The sequence below is a fragment of the Mchenga conophoros genome, linkage group LG12, assembly GCF_057382185.1.
Source record: "Mchenga conophoros isolate Kocher_MC1m ecotype Shallow Benthic linkage group LG12, M_conophoros_male_GT1.1, whole genome shotgun sequence".
Taxonomy (NCBI): Eukaryota; Metazoa; Chordata; class Actinopteri; order Cichliformes; family Cichlidae; genus Mchenga; species Mchenga conophoros.
The window spans coordinates 7,024,360-7,039,787 of NC_140537.1; the positions used below are offsets into that span (position 1 = coordinate 7,024,360).

General features: G+C 38.4%; 4 protein-coding genes across 4 annotated transcripts; all 4 read left to right on the forward strand.

Annotated features, from left to right (window-relative positions):
* The first annotated feature begins 1,289 nt into the window (after positions 1-1,289).
* Positions 1,290-2,339, forward strand: LOC146562045 (uncharacterized). The gene is made up of 2 exons (XM_085294669.1): positions 1,290-2,143; positions 2,177-2,339. The coding sequence occupies exons 1-2, from the start codon at positions 1,374-1,376 to the stop codon at positions 2,337-2,339; spliced, it is 933 nt and encodes a 310-aa protein (XP_085150795.1). The 5' UTR covers positions 1,290-1,373.
* Positions 2,340-5,029: 2,690 nt separating this feature from the next.
* Positions 5,030-7,049, forward strand: LOC146562046 (uncharacterized). The gene is made up of 2 exons (XM_085293083.1): positions 5,030-6,853; positions 6,887-7,049. Exons 1-2 carry the CDS (start codon positions 6,084-6,086, stop codon positions 7,047-7,049), a joined length of 933 nt encoding a protein of 310 aa, XP_085149209.1. The 5' UTR covers positions 5,030-6,083.
* A 2,167-nt stretch (positions 7,050-9,216) lies between these two features.
* Positions 9,217-10,266, forward strand: LOC146562047 (uncharacterized). The gene is made up of 2 exons (XM_085293084.1): positions 9,217-10,070; positions 10,104-10,266. The coding sequence occupies exons 1-2, from the start codon at positions 9,301-9,303 to the stop codon at positions 10,264-10,266; spliced, it is 933 nt and encodes a 310-aa protein (XP_085149210.1). The 5' UTR covers positions 9,217-9,300.
* Positions 10,267-12,435: 2,169 nt separating this feature from the next.
* Positions 12,436-13,485, forward strand: LOC146562048 (uncharacterized). The gene is made up of 2 exons (XM_085294676.1): positions 12,436-13,289; positions 13,323-13,485. Exons 1-2 carry the CDS (start codon positions 12,520-12,522, stop codon positions 13,483-13,485), a joined length of 933 nt encoding a protein of 310 aa, XP_085150802.1. The 5' UTR covers positions 12,436-12,519.
* The last annotated feature ends 1,943 nt before the right edge of the window (positions 13,486-15,428 follow it).

Below are 15,428 nucleotides of genomic sequence, written 5' to 3' on the forward strand. Positions count from 1 at the left end.
ATAAATATATGTACAAATATAAGAGTGTATGTTAGGGCTGTTCGATATAACGATATATATCAAATGACAATATAAAAATGTCTATCGTTTCCTATTACGCTATCGTTTGTTTCGTGATGTCGTAAAATAAACTGTTTACAGCAGTATTTTTCATCGTTTTGACGGTCACCTTAGTGGCTATATTAATTTCTTAAAGTTCTCTCTTTCTCTTATATTTAATATAACCACACTATGGGCGGGCAAGTGCCTGTTTTTACGTGTTTTCGTTAGCAACAATGACGGTAAAACCACCGCGTGGTTCCGCTGTACGCTTGTTTGTTTTCCACGTAAACCTTTCACAATAAAGCTCAAGATCCTGTTGAGACTTTTCAAAACAAACTGAATCACATGAGAGAGTATGCAGAGTTTACAGATGAGAAGCAAACAAAGAGCCGTCAGACTCAAACTATATGTATACACCTGCCCGCCTTCGTAAACAACTAAATGCTATGTTGCCCTATCATTTTTTGATTGGTCCACATGGTATATTTTTTCACCAATAGGAAAGGCTGGGGGAGTTGGGAGGGGGACTGAGTGCTTTCTAGTGTTTTTCCTTATAAAAACCGTTTCTTCCCGCAGTAAATATAAACAACGATAGTATTCAGGAAGAAAACCTGCATATATTATACTGAACATAAAGTTGTTTGCAAAACTTGTGCATAATTTTTACAAATGTACAACTTCTATTCGCATTTCAAGTTATGAAAACAATTCCTTAAACATGTTTGTGGCTTTTACAGTAAAAATGACAAGTATTTTCTACTCGGATTTTGAATTTTTTTTGTCTGAATTTAGATCTATTGTGCAAATATAGTATAAATGAAAAATTAACTCAAATTTCAGATATTTGAGGTTGTGCCAAAAAAAAAAAGAAGAAGATTTTTTTAAAGGTGAAATATAGAGGTAAAATCTAAAGTAGTCAAAAACGGCCAATTATACTCTGGACCCCAGAGGGTTACTAAATACATTTACATGTCTTGGTGACTGCAGCTGGAACCTTGGCAAAAAGTGTATGTGTGTGTGTGGAATGCTAGCTACCAGCATTCATAATATAATAGTTACAATAGCAACAGTAACCAGGGGGGTGGGGCTTAAATGACAGAACAAAGACAGGCTACCATGATGTCACATGCCAGGCCACCATGATGTCACAAGCCAGGCCACCATGATGTCACATGCCAGGCCATAAAAATCTATAAATAGGGGTGCCTCGACACACAGTTGTAGAATTCCCTTGCAGGTGAATTTAAGCTAGCGATTGAATTGTGTTTTCAGATGAAAGCGCTTATAACCTTCTCCCAAAGTAGAGTACTCTTCCTCCACCCAAACCTAAAATGTATATTTCTAAATACAGGGAAGCAATTGTATTAGAAAATAAATATAAAAATGAACACAGGACCATGGTGCCAAGAACAGTTAAGGCCCCATCTCATCGCGAAATGTGCCCACAGAGGCCAGAAGGCGAAAAACCTGAACACACATTCAGGAAAAAACCAGAACACACAGGCATGAAGAAAGTCATGGCTCAACCTGCTTGTGTGGATACACGCAAAGGGGACAAGCAGCTCCTTGAGAAATCTGGACTTGTCCCCTTTTATTTACAGAAAAACGATTACAGAATCGTTCCAGGCTACCTGCGTAGAAGAAAGGCAGAGAAAGAAAAGGCTAAGCAGGACAATGATGCCTGGTTAACAAAACAACAGGAAACAGTTAAACCACTGGCCGAACAGGAGAAACAAAACATTCTCCAGGGCCTAAAGAGGAGGTTTAATGAGCTAAACTTTGAATATCAATCCCTCCCTTTTACTATCTCCCCTTCACAGCACAAAAAATACAATTACAAAATGTTTCTCGAAGAGGCAATGAGTCAAGTTGAAAAAGACATTGCCCTTTTTGAGGAACATAAATACATTTACGTAGGCAGGGAAGATGCATCTGACGAACAACAGTTACAGCGGACTCCACTGCCACCCATTAGACCGAAAAAGACAAAGTTGACACCCGCTCCTCAAGTCACACAACCAACGAAAAAGGAAACTTTCTCGACCGACAACCTACCACCTTTTCGTAGGATGTGTGTTCCACCTATATCCAGAAGTGGAAAGCAACCTATTCCCATGACTGAGAACCTTCACAGACAACCTATTCCCACCCAACTAGTTATAATTCCACGACCTAGTCCTGTCCCTCTGCCACCTATTTGTAAAAAAGCTGAATCTACACCCCGACCACCTGTAAGACCTCCAATGAAACGAGGTGTAACACCCATCCTTCCACCCATTTCCACCAAAAAGCTGTAGTGCTGTACCGTTAGAGTAGTTTTTTAACTACCTAACCCCCAACCGGTCTTGACAGAAGCCGCACCATCTGAGCCTGGTTCTGTCGAAGGTTTCTTCTTTTTAAGACAAAGGAGTTTTTCCTTCCCACCGTCGCCCAGTGCTTGCTCAGATGAGATCATTTGATTGTTGGGGTTTTCTTAAACATAAATTGGCCTATTGAAAAAATGTAGTGGTTCTTACTACATTTTATTTTCAATAGACCAATTTATGTTCAAAAAAAAAAAAATTACAGCAGAAAAGAAAGCATGGGAGACATCTGATGCATTTCATTGCTTTTTAAAAAATAATTTATAATTTATCTGGAACAAATAAAAGAAAGTAAAAATAATCTTTTGTGGATTCTTTTTCTTCAATAAGTAGTAGAATAGGCAGTTCTTTATACATAAAGCGTAGTGTTTTGTTAAAAAATAAAGTGGCACAGCGGCACTGTGTTAAAGGCCTGTGTTTTTACCATCAGCGTGACAGCACCGTGCCGCCTTTGCAGTTTTAAGGCCCAGGGAAACAAGCCTGCCAGCGCTCTGTAGCGGCTGTGACCGCTGCCGATAAGGAAAGGCTGCTCTTCATAGAGGACTCAAGCTCGGGGAAACGTTTTCTGGTCGACTCTGGCTCCCAGAAGAGCCTCTGGAACTCTTGTGTCGTCTTTACAATGGTATATTATTTAATCTCAAAAAAAACAAAATAAAAAAAAATTGGAGATTTCCCGTATCACATAACATGTGCAGGTACACTGGTACAGCACATGTGAGCGAAATTCTTATGTGTGTGCAACAGAGGTGTGCAAAATACAATAACATAAGAACAAGCAAAATATACGAATGGGTAAATCTGAGAATTATAAGAATAAATATATGTACAAATATAAGAGTGTATGTTAGGGCTGTTCGATATAACGATATATATCAAATGACAATATAAAAATGTCTATCGTTTCCTATTACGCTATCGTTTGTTTCGTGATGTCGTAAAATAAACTGTTTACAGCAGTATTTTTCATCGTTTTGACGGTCACCTTAGTGGCTATATTAATTTCTTAAAGTTCTCTCTTTCTCTTATATTTAATATAACCACACTATGGGCGGGCAAGTGCCTGTTTTTACGTGTTTTCGTTAGCAACAATGACGGTAAAACCACCGCGTGGTTCCGCTGTACGCTTGTTTGTTTTCCACGTAAACCTTTCACAATAAAGCTCAAGATCCTGTTGAGACTTTTCAAAACAAACTGAATCACATGAGAGAGTATGCAGAGTTTACAGATGAGAAGCAAACAAAGAGCCGTCAGACTCAAACTATATGTATACACCTGCCCGCCTTCGTAAACAACTAAATGCTATGTTGCCCTATCATTTTTTGATTGGTCCACATGGTATATTTTTTCACCAATAGGAAAGGCTGGGGGAGTTGGGAGGGGGACTGAGTGCTTTCTAGTGTTTTTCCTTATAAAAACCGTTTCTTCCCGCAGTAAATATAAACAACGATAGTATTCAGGAAGAAAACCTGCATATATTATACTGAACATAAAGTTGTTTGCAAAACTTGTGCATAATTTTTACAAATGTACAACTTCTATTCGCATTTCAAGTTATGAAAACAATTCCTTAAACATGTTTGTGGCTTTTACAGTAAAAATGACAAGTATTTTCTACTCGGATTTTGAATTTTTTTTGTCTGAATTTAGATCTATTGTGCAAATATAGTATAAATGAAAAATTAACTCAAATTTCAGATATTTGAGGTTGTGCCAAAAAAAAAAAGAAGAAGATTTTTTTAAAGGTGAAATATAGAGGTAAAATCTAAAGTAGTCAAAAACGGCCAATTATACTCTGGACCCCAGAGGGTTACTAAATACATTTACATGTCTTGGTGACTGCAGCTGGAACCTTGGCAAAAAGTGTATGTGTGTGTGTGGAATGCTAGCTACCAGCATTCATAATATAATAGTTACAATAGCAACAGTAACCAGGGGGGTGGGGCTTAAATGACAGAACAAAGACAGGCTACCATGATGTCACATGCCAGGCCACCATGATGTCACAAGCCAGGCCACCATGATGTCACATGCCAGGCCATAAAAATCTATAAATACACAGCAAATCCAGCATGTCCAAATTAACACTGTCGGATTTGATTTCAACACTATTAAAGTGTCTATATGGGTCCACACCAGAGAGTGTTAATTTAACTCTTTTTGGAGAGTTGGTACGTTAACTCTGATTTAGTGTTAAACACCAAATCTGTCTGGAGTTGATAATTTAACACTTGGTGTTAAGAGTTTATATATTAACTCTCAAAGAGTATTTTAGTTTAACTACGTAAGAGTTATCTTCTAATTCATTCTAAAAAGCGGGAATTTTACTGTTCTGAACTTCTAGACATTTCTTTTGGAAATAAACATTTACTAAAAAGACGCAATGGTTTTGAAAAACATTTATTCTGAACTGTGCACCACAATTTCAAAACATTTTCTGAAAGATGTAACAGTGTACATGTTCTCACTTTCATTAGAATTTTGTTTATCAAAAGGTCTGACATGGTAAATGCAAATAACAGCATCTCATCACTTATTTCTTCAATACAATATGCATGTCCTTCATTCATCCCTTTGTGGAACTTCAACACACTTCTGCTCTCCCCCATATTCCATCTTCACAAGCATATCCTGTGTGGAGATCGAATAAAAATTAGTTGACACTAATTAACGGCACAAATAATCCAGTAAACAATTGCAGCCCAGTAAAAAAAAAGGAATCCTCTTTGAGCCATTACTTGTGTAAAGTATTTTCCCAAAAGACAAGGACACAGGCAACAGGTAATACTGAACTAAATGTAAAACCTCAACCTTTTTCATTTTTACCTAAACCGTGTGCACAAAACTCTGGAGGGATCTATGCTAACGTAGAACCCAGTCAGGACGTCAGCTACTGCTGTTTGCTCGTTTTTTTTTTATGGGCGATCGTTTTCAGGCTTCAAGCAGCACCATTATACCAACATTTCACATTCTAGACATTGTTTTAGGTGTATTTGACCAAAAGTTTGACTGAAAATTCACATGCAAGCTTTTTTTCAAGGCTGTGGTATTTGCCTGCAAACAATACCTTTCAGCTAGCTAAAACAGAATATTATGCTATCAGCGAGCAACATGGCTAATGCCTTTCACACAGCTTTGTCTCAACTCCAAAGAGCCACAGAAGTAAAAGCTAATAATAATAATTGAAACAATCTTTGAAAAAATGACTTACCAAGCATGGCAAACAACTCAAATATGTAGAGCAAAATGTTCTGAAACGGCTTCACTTCAGCTTCGATTGGAGCCGTGCTGGGGGCGGAGTCTGTGAATTTACTCTGTTGGTGTCATAGCCCCTGTAGGAGTTCAGAGGTCAAGAGTTAATGTTTCCATTGTAACACCTCCAGATTTGACAGAGAAACACTCATTTTTAACACTCGATTTTAACTACTATCATTTTACACCTCAGAGTTACATTAAAAGAATGTGACTCTACTTAGAGTAAAATTAACTCTACTTTTGCAAGAAGACTATTAACACCAAAACATTTAACACTTTTGAATTTGCTGTGTAGGGGTGCCTCGACACACAGTTGTAGAATTCCCTTGCAGGTGAATTTAAGCTAGCGATTGAATTGTGTTTTCAGATGAAAGCGCTTATAACCTTCTCCCAAAGTAGAGTACTCTTCCTCCACCCAAACCTAAAATGTATATTTCTAAATACAGGGAAGCAATTGTATTAGAAAATAAATATAAAAATGAACACAGGACCATGGTGCCAAGAACAGTTAAGGCCCCATCTCATCGCGAAATGTGCCCACAGAGGCCAGAAGGCGAAAAACCTGAACACACATTCAGGAAAAAACCAGAACACACAGGCATGAAGAAAGTCATGGCTCAACCTGCTTGTGTGGATACACGCAAAGGGGACAAGCAGCTCCTTGAGAAATCTGGACTTGTCCCCTTTTATTTACAGAAAAACGATTACAGAATCGTTCCAGGCTACCTGCGTAGAAGAAAGGCAGAGAAAGAAAAGGCTAAGCAGGACAATGATGCCTGGTTAACAAAACAACAGGAAACAGTTAAACCACTGGCCGAACAGGAGAAACAAAACATTCTCCAGGGCCTAAAGAGGAGGTTTAATGAGCTAAACTTTGAATATCAATCCCTCCCTTTTACTATCTCCCCTTCACAGCACAAAAAATACAATTACAAAATGTTTCTCGAAGAGGCAATGAGTCAAGTTGAAAAAGACATTGCCCTTTTTGAGGAACATAAATACATTTACGTAGGCAGGGAAGATGCATCTGACGAACAACAGTTACAGCGGACTCCACTGCCACCCATTAGACCGAAAAAGACAAAGTTGACACCCGCTCCTCAAGTCACACAACCAACGAAAAAGGAAACTTTCTCGACCGACAACCTACCACCTTTTCGTAGGATGTGTGTTCCACCTATATCCAGAAGTGGAAAGCAACCTATTCCCATGACTGAGAACCTTCACAGACAACCTATTCCCACCCAACTAGTTATAATTCCACGACCTAGTCCTGTCCCTCTGCCACCTATTTGTAAAAAAGCTGAATCTACACCCCGACCACCTGTAAGACCTCCAATGAAACGAGGTGTAACACCCATCCTTCCACCCATTTCCACCAAAAAGCTGTAGTGCTGTACCGTTAGAGTAGTTTTTTAACTACCTAACCCCCAACCGGTCTTGACAGAAGCCGCACCATCTGAGCCTGGTTCTGTCGAAGGTTTCTTCTTTTTAAGACAAAGGAGTTTTTCCTTCCCACCGTCGCCCAGTGCTTGCTCAGATGAGATCATTTGATTGTTGGGGTTTTCTTAAACATAAATTGGCCTATTGAAAAAATGTAGTGGTTCTTACTACATTTTATTTTCAATAGACCAATTTATGTTCAAAAAAAAAAAATTACAGCAGAAAAGAAAGCATGGGAGACATCTGATGCATTTCATTGCTTTTTAAAAAATAATTTATAATTTATCTGGAACAAATAAAAGAAAGTAAAAATAATCTTTTGTGGATTCTTTTTCTTCAATAAGTAGTAGAATAGGCAGTTCTTTATACATAAAGCGTAGTGTTTTGTTAAAAAATAAAGTGGCACAGCGGCACTGTGTTAAAGGCCTGTGTTTTTACCATCAGCGTGACAGCACCGTGCCGCCTTTGCAGTTTTAAGGCCCAGGGAAACAAGCCTGCCAGCGCTCTGTAGCGGCTGTGACCGCTGCCGATAAGGAAAGGCTGCTCTTCATAGAGGACTCAAGCTCGGGGAAACGTTTTCTGGTCGACTCTGGCTCCCAGAAGAGCCTCTGGAACTCTTGTGTCGTCTTTACAATGGTATATTATTTAATCTCAAAAAAAACAAAATAAAAAAAAATTGGAGATTTCCCGTATCACATAACATGTGCAGGTACACTGGTACAGCACATGTGAGCGAAATTCTTATGTGTGTGCAACAGAGGTGTGCAAAATACAATAACATAAGAACAAGCAAAATATACGAATGGGTAAATCTGAGAATTATAAGAATAAATATATGTACAAATATAAGAGTGTATGTTAGGGCTGTTCGATATAACGATATATATCAAATGACAATATAAAAATGTCTATCGTTTCCTATTACGCTATCGTTTGTTTCGTGATGTCGTAAAATAAACTGTTTACAGCAGTATTTTTCATCGTTTTGACGGTCACCTTAGTGGCTATATTAATTTCTTAAAGTTCTCTCTTTCTCTTATATTTAATATAACCACACTATGGGCGGGCAAGTGCCTGTTTTTACGTGTTTTCGTTAGCAACAATGACGGTAAAACCATCGCGTGGTTCCGCTGTACGCTTGTTTGTTTTCCACGTAAACCTTTCACAATAAAGCTCAAGATCCTGTTGAGACTTTTCAAAACAAACTGAATCACATGAGAGAGTATGCAGAGTTTACAGATGAGAAGCAAACAAAGAGCCGTCAGACTCAAACTATATGTATACACCTGCCCGCCTTCGTAAACAACTAAATGCTATGTTGCCCTATCATTTTTTGATTGGTCCACATGGTATATTTTTTCACCAATAGGAAAGGCTGGGGGAGTTGGGAGGGGGACTGAGTGCTTTCTAGTGTTTTTCCTTATAAAAACCGTTTCTTCCCGCAGTAAATATAAACAACGATAGTATTCAGGAAGAAAACCTGCATATATTATACTGAACATAAAGTTGTTTGCAAAACTTGTGCATAATTTTTACAAATGTACAACTTCTATTCGCATTTCAAGTTATGAAAACAATTCCTTAAACATGTTTGTGGCTTTTACAGTAAAAATGACAAGTATTTTCTACTCGGATTTTGAATTTTTTTTGTCTGAATTTAGATCTATTGTGCAAATATAGTATAAATGAAAAATTAACTCAAATTTCAGATATTTGAGGTTGTGCCAAAAAAAAAAAGAAGAAGATTTTTTTAAAGGTGAAATATAGAGGTAAAATCTAAAGTAGTCAAAAACGGCCAATTATACTCTGGACCCCAGAGGGTTACTAAATACATTTACATGTCTTGGTGACTGCAGCTGGAACCTTGGCAAAAAGTGTATGTGTGTGTGTGGAATGCTAGCTACCAGCATTCATAATATAATAGTTACAATAGCAACAGTAACCAGGGGGGTGGGGCTTAAATGACAGAACAAAGACAGGCTACCATGATGTCACATGCCAGGCCACCATGATGTCACAAGCCAGGCCACCATGATGTCACATGCCAGGCCATAAAAATCTATAAATAGGGGTGCCTCGACACACAGTTGTAGAATTCCCTTGCAGGTGAATTTAAGCTAGCGATTGAATTGTGTTTTCAGATGAAAGCGCTTATAACCTTCTCCCAAAGTAGAGTACTCTTCCTCCACCCAAACCTAAAATGTATATTTCTAAATACAGGGAAGCAATTGTATTAGAAAATAAATATAAAAATGAACACAGGACCATGGTGCCAAGAACAGTTAAGGCCCCATCTCATCGCGAAATGTGCCCACAGAGGCCAGAAGGCGAAAAACCTGAACACACATTCAGGAAAAAACCAGAACACACAGGCATGAAGAAAGTCATGGCTCAACCTGCTTGTGTGGATACACGCAAAGGGGACAAGCAGCTCCTTGAGAAATCTGGACTTGTCCCCTTTTATTTACAGAAAAACGATTACAGAATCGTTCCAGGCTACCTGCGTAGAAGAAAGGCAGAGAAAGAAAAGGCTAAGCAGGACAATGATGCCTGGTTAACAAAACAACAGGAAACAGTTAAACCACTGGCCGAACAGGAGAAACAAAACATTCTCCAGGGCCTAAAGAGGAGGTTTAATGAGCTAAACTTTGAATATCAATCCCTCCCTTTTACTATCTCCCCTTCACAGCACAAAAAATACAATTACAAAATGTTTCTCGAAGAGGCAATGAGTCAAGTTGAAAAAGACATTGCCCTTTTTGAGGAACATAAATACATTTACGTAGGCAGGGAAGATGCATCTGACGAACAACAGTTACAGCGGACTCCACTGCCACCCATTAGACCGAAAAAGACAAAGTTGACACCCGCTCCTCAAGTCACACAACCAACGAAAAAGGAAACTTTCTCGACCGACAACCTACCACCTTTTCGTAGGATGTGTGTTCCACCTATATCCAGAAGTGGAAAGCAACCTATTCCCATGACTGAGAACCTTCACAGACAACCTATTCCCACCCAACTAGTTATAATTCCACGACCTAGTCCTGTCCCTCTGCCACCTATTTGTAAAAAAGCTGAATCTACACCCCGACCACCTGTAAGACCTCCAATGAAACGAGGTGTAACACCCATCCTTCCACCCATTTCCACCAAAAAGCTGTAGTGCTGTACCGTTAGAGTAGTTTTTTAACTACCTAACCCCCAACCGGTCTTGACAGAAGCCGCACCATCTGAGCCTGGTTCTGTCGAAGGTTTCTTCTTTTTAAGACAAAGGAGTTTTTCCTTCCCACCGTCGCCCAGTGCTTGCTCAGATGAGATCATTTGATTGTTGGGGTTTTCTTAAACATAAATTGGCCTATTGAAAAAATGTAGTGGTTCTTACTACATTTTATTTTCAATAGACCAATTTATGTTCAAAAAAAAAAAAAATTACAGCAGAAAAGAAAGCATGGGAGACATCTGATGCATTTCATTGCTTTTTAAAAAATAATTTATAATTTATCTGGAACAAATAAAAGAAAGTAAAAATAATCTTTTGTGGATTCTTTTTCTTCAATAAGTAGTAGAATAGGCAGTTCTTTATACATAAAGCGTAGTGTTTTGTTAAAAAATAAAGTGGCACAGCGGCACTGTGTTAAAGGCCTGTGTTTTTACCATCAGCGTGACAGCACCGTGCCGCCTTTGCAGTTTTAAGGCCCAGGGAAACAAGCCTGCCAGCGCTCTGTAGCGGCTGTGACCGCTGCCGATAAGGAAAGGCTGCTCTTCATAGAGGACTCAAGCTCGGGGAAACGTTTTCTGGTCGACTCTGGCTCCCAGAAGAGCCTCTGGAACTCTTGTGTCGTCTTTACAATGGTATATTATTTAATCTCAAAAAAAACAAAATAAAAAAAAATTGGAGATTTCCCGTATCACATAACATGTGCAGGTACACTGGTACAGCACATGTGAGCGAAATTCTTATGTGTGTGCAACAGAGGTGTGCAAAATACAATAACATAAGAACAAGCAAAATATACGAATGGGTAAATCTGAGAATTATAAGAATAAATATATGTACAAATATAAGAGTGTATGTTAGGGCTGTTCGATATAACGATATATATCAAATGACAATATAAAAATGTCTATCGTTTCCTATTACGCTATCGTTTGTTTCGTGATGTCGTAAAATAAACTGTTTACAGCAGTATTTTTCATCGTTTTGACGGTCACCTTAGTGGCTATATTAATTTCTTAAAGTTCTCTCTTTCTCTTATATTTAATATAACCACACTATGGGCGGGCAAGTGCCTGTTTTTATGTGTTTTCGTTAGCAACAATGACGGTAAAACCATCGCGTGGTTCCGCTGTACGCTTGTTTGTTTTCCACGTAAACCTTTCACAATAAAGCTCAAGATCCTGTTGAGACTTTTCAAAACAAACTGAATCACATGAGAGAGTATGCAGAGTTTACAGATGAGAAGCAAACAAAGAGCCGTCAGACTCAAACTATATGTATACACCTGCCCGCCTTCGTAAACAACTAAATGCTATGTTGCCCTATCATTTTTTGATTGGTCCACATGGTATATTTTTTCACCAATAGGAAAGGCTGGGGGAGTTGGGAGGGGGACTGAGTGCTTTCTAGTGTTTTTCCTTATAAAAACCGTTTCTTCCCGCAGTAAATATAAACAACGATAGTATTCAGGAAGAAAACCTGCATATATTATACTGAACATAAAGTTGTTTGCAAAACTTGTGCATAATTTTTACAAATGTACAACTTCTATTCGCATTTCAAGTTATGAAAACAATTCCTTAAACATGTTTGTGGCTTTTACAGTAAAAATGACAAGTATTTTCTACTCGGATTTTGAATTTTTTTTGTCTGAATTTAGATCTATTGTGCAAATATAGTATAAATGAAAAATTAACTCAAATTTCAGATATTTGAGGTTGTGCCAAAAAAAAAAAGAAGAAGATTTTTTTAAAGGTGAAATATAGAGGTAAAATCTAAAGTAGTCAAAAACGGCCAATTATACTCTGGACCCCAGAGGGTTACTAAATACATTTACATGTCTTGGTGACTGCAGCTGGAACCTTGGCAAAAAGTGTATGTGTGTGTGTGGAATGCTAGCTACCAGCATTCATAATATAATAGTTACAATAGCAACAGTAACCAGGGGGGTGGGGCTTAAATGACAGAACAAAGACAGGCTACCATGATGTCACATGCCAGGCCACCATGATGTCACAAGCCAGGCCACCATGATGTCACATGCCAGGCCATAAAAATCTATAAATAGGGGTGCCTCGACACACAGTTGTAGAATTCCCTTGCAGGTGAATTTAAGCTAGCGATTGAATTGTGTTTTCAGATGAAAGCGCTTATAACCTTCTCCCAAAGTAGAGTACTCTTCCTCCACCCAAACCTAAAATGTATATTTCTAAATACAGGGAAGCAATTGTATTAGAAAATAAATATAAAAATGAACACAGGACCATGGTGCCAAGAACAGTTAAGGCCCCATCTCATCGCGAAATGTGCCCACAGAGGCCAGAAGGCGAAAAACCTGAACACACATTCAGGAAAAAACCAGAACACACAGGCATGAAGAAAGTCATGGCTCAACCTGCTTGTGTGGATACACGCAAAGGGGACAAGCAGCTCCTTGAGAAATCTGGACTTGTCCCCTTTTATTTACAGAAAAACGATTACAGAATCGTTCCAGGCTACCTGCGTAGAAGAAAGGCAGAGAAAGAAAAGGCTAAGCAGGACAATGATGCCTGGTTAACAAAACAACAGGAAACAGTTAAACCACTGGCCGAACAGGAGAAACAAAACATTCTCCAGGGCCTAAAGAGGAGGTTTAATGAGCTAAACTTTGAATATCAATCCCTCCCTTTTACTATCTCCCCTTCACAGCACAAAAAATACAATTACAAAATGTTTCTCGAAGAGGCAATGAGTCAAGTTGAAAAAGACATTGCCCTTTTTGAGGAACATAAATACATTTACGTAGGCAGGGAAGATGCATCTGACGAACAACAGTTACAGCGGACTCCACTGCCACCCATTAGACCGAAAAAGACAAAGTTGACACCCGCTCCTCAAGTCACACAACCAACGAAAAAGGAAACTTTCTCGACCGACAACCTACCACCTTTTCGTAGGATGTGTGTTCCACCTATATCCAGAAGTGGAAAGCAACCTATTCCCATGACTGAGAACCTTCACAGACAACCTATTCCCACCCAACTAGTTATAATTCCACGACCTAGTCCTGTCCCTCTGCCACCTATTTGTAAAAAAGCTGAATCTACACCCCGACCACCTGTAAGACCTCCAATGAAACGAGGTGTAACACCCATCCTTCCACCCATTTCCACCAAAAAGCTGTAGTGCTGTACCGTTAGAGTAGTTTTTTAACTACCTAACCCCCAACCGGTCTTGACAGAAGCCGCACCATCTGAGCCTGGTTCTGTCGAAGGTTTCTTCTTTTTAAGACAAAGGAGTTTTTCCTTCCCACCGTCGCCCAGTGCTTGCTCAGATGAGATCATTTGATTGTTGGGGTTTTCTTAAACATAAATTGGCCTATTGAAAAAATGTAGTGGTTCTTACTACATTTTATTTTCAATAGACCAATTTATGTTCAAAAAAAAAAAATTACAGCAGAAAAGAAAGCATGGGAGACATCTGATGCATTTCATTGCTTTTTAAAAAATAATTTATAATTTATCTGGAACAAATAAAAGAAAGTAAAAATAATCTTTTGTGGATTCTTTTTCTTCAATAAGTAGTAGAATAGGCAGTTCTTTATACATAAAGCGTAGTGTTTTGTTAAAAAATAAAGTGGCACAGCGGCACTGTGTTAAAGGCCTGTGTTTTTACCATCAGCGTGACAGCACCGTGCCGCCTTTGCAGTTTTAAGGCCCAGGGAAACAAGCCTGCCAGCGCTCTGTAGCGGCTGTGACCGCTGCCGATAAGGAAAGGCTGCTCTTCATAGAGGACTCAAGCTCGGGGAAACGTTTTCTGGTCGACTCTGGCTCCCAGAAGAGCCTCTGGAACTCTTGTGTCGTCTTTACAATGGTATATTATTTAATCTCAAAAAAAACAAAATAAAAAAAAATTGGAGATTTCCCGTATCACATAACATGTGCAGGTACACTGGTACAGCACATGTGAGCGAAATTCTTATGTGTGTGCAACAGAGGTGTGCAAAATACAATAACATAAGAACAAGCAAAATATACGAATGGGTAAATCTGAGAATTATAAGAATAAATATATGTACAAATATAAGAGTGTATGTTAGGGCTGTTCGATATAACGATATATATCAAATGACAATATAAAAATGTCTATCGTTTCCTATTACGCTATCGTTTGTTTCGTGATGTCGTAAAATAAACTGTTTACAGCAGTATTTTTCATCGTTTTGACGGTCACCTTAGTGGCTATATTAATTTCTTAAAGTTCTCTCTTTCTCTTATATTTAATATAACCACACTATGGGCGGGCAAGTGCCTGTTTTTACGTGTTTTCGTTAGCAACAATGACGGTAAAACCATCGCGTGGTTCCGCTGTACGCTTGTTTGTTTTCCACGTAAACCTTTCACAATAAAGCTCAAGATCCTGTTGAGACTTTTCAAAACAAACTGAATCACATGAGAGAGTATGCAGAGTTTACAGATGAGAAGCAAACAAAGAGCCGTCAGACTCAAACTATATGTATACACCTGCCCGCCTTCGTAAACAACTAAATGCTATGTTGCCCTATCATTTTTTGATTGGTCCACATGGTATATTTTTTCACCAATAGGAAAGGCTGGGGGAGTTGGGAGGGGGACTGAGTGCTTTCTAGTGTTTTTCCTTATAAAAACCGTTTCTTCCCGCAGTAAATATAAACAACGATAGTATTCAGGAAGAAAACCTGCATATATTATACTGAACATAAAGTTGTTTGCAAAACTTGTGCATAATTTTTACAAATGTACAACTTCTATTCGCATTTCAAGTTATGAAAACAATTCCTTAAACATGTTTGTGGCTTTTACAGTAAAAATGACAAGTATTTTCTACTCGGATTTTGAATTTTTTTTGTCTGAATTTAGATCTATTGTGCAAATATAGTATAAATGAAAAATTAACTCAAATTTCAGATATTTGAGGTTGTGCCAAAAAAAAAAAGAAGAAGATTTTTTTAAAGGTGAAATATAGAGGTAAAATCTAAAGTAGTCAAAAACGGCCAATTATACTCTGGACCCCAGAGGGTTACTAAATACATTTACATGTCTTGGTGACTGCAGCTGGAACCTTGGCAAAAAGTGTATGTGTGTGTGTGG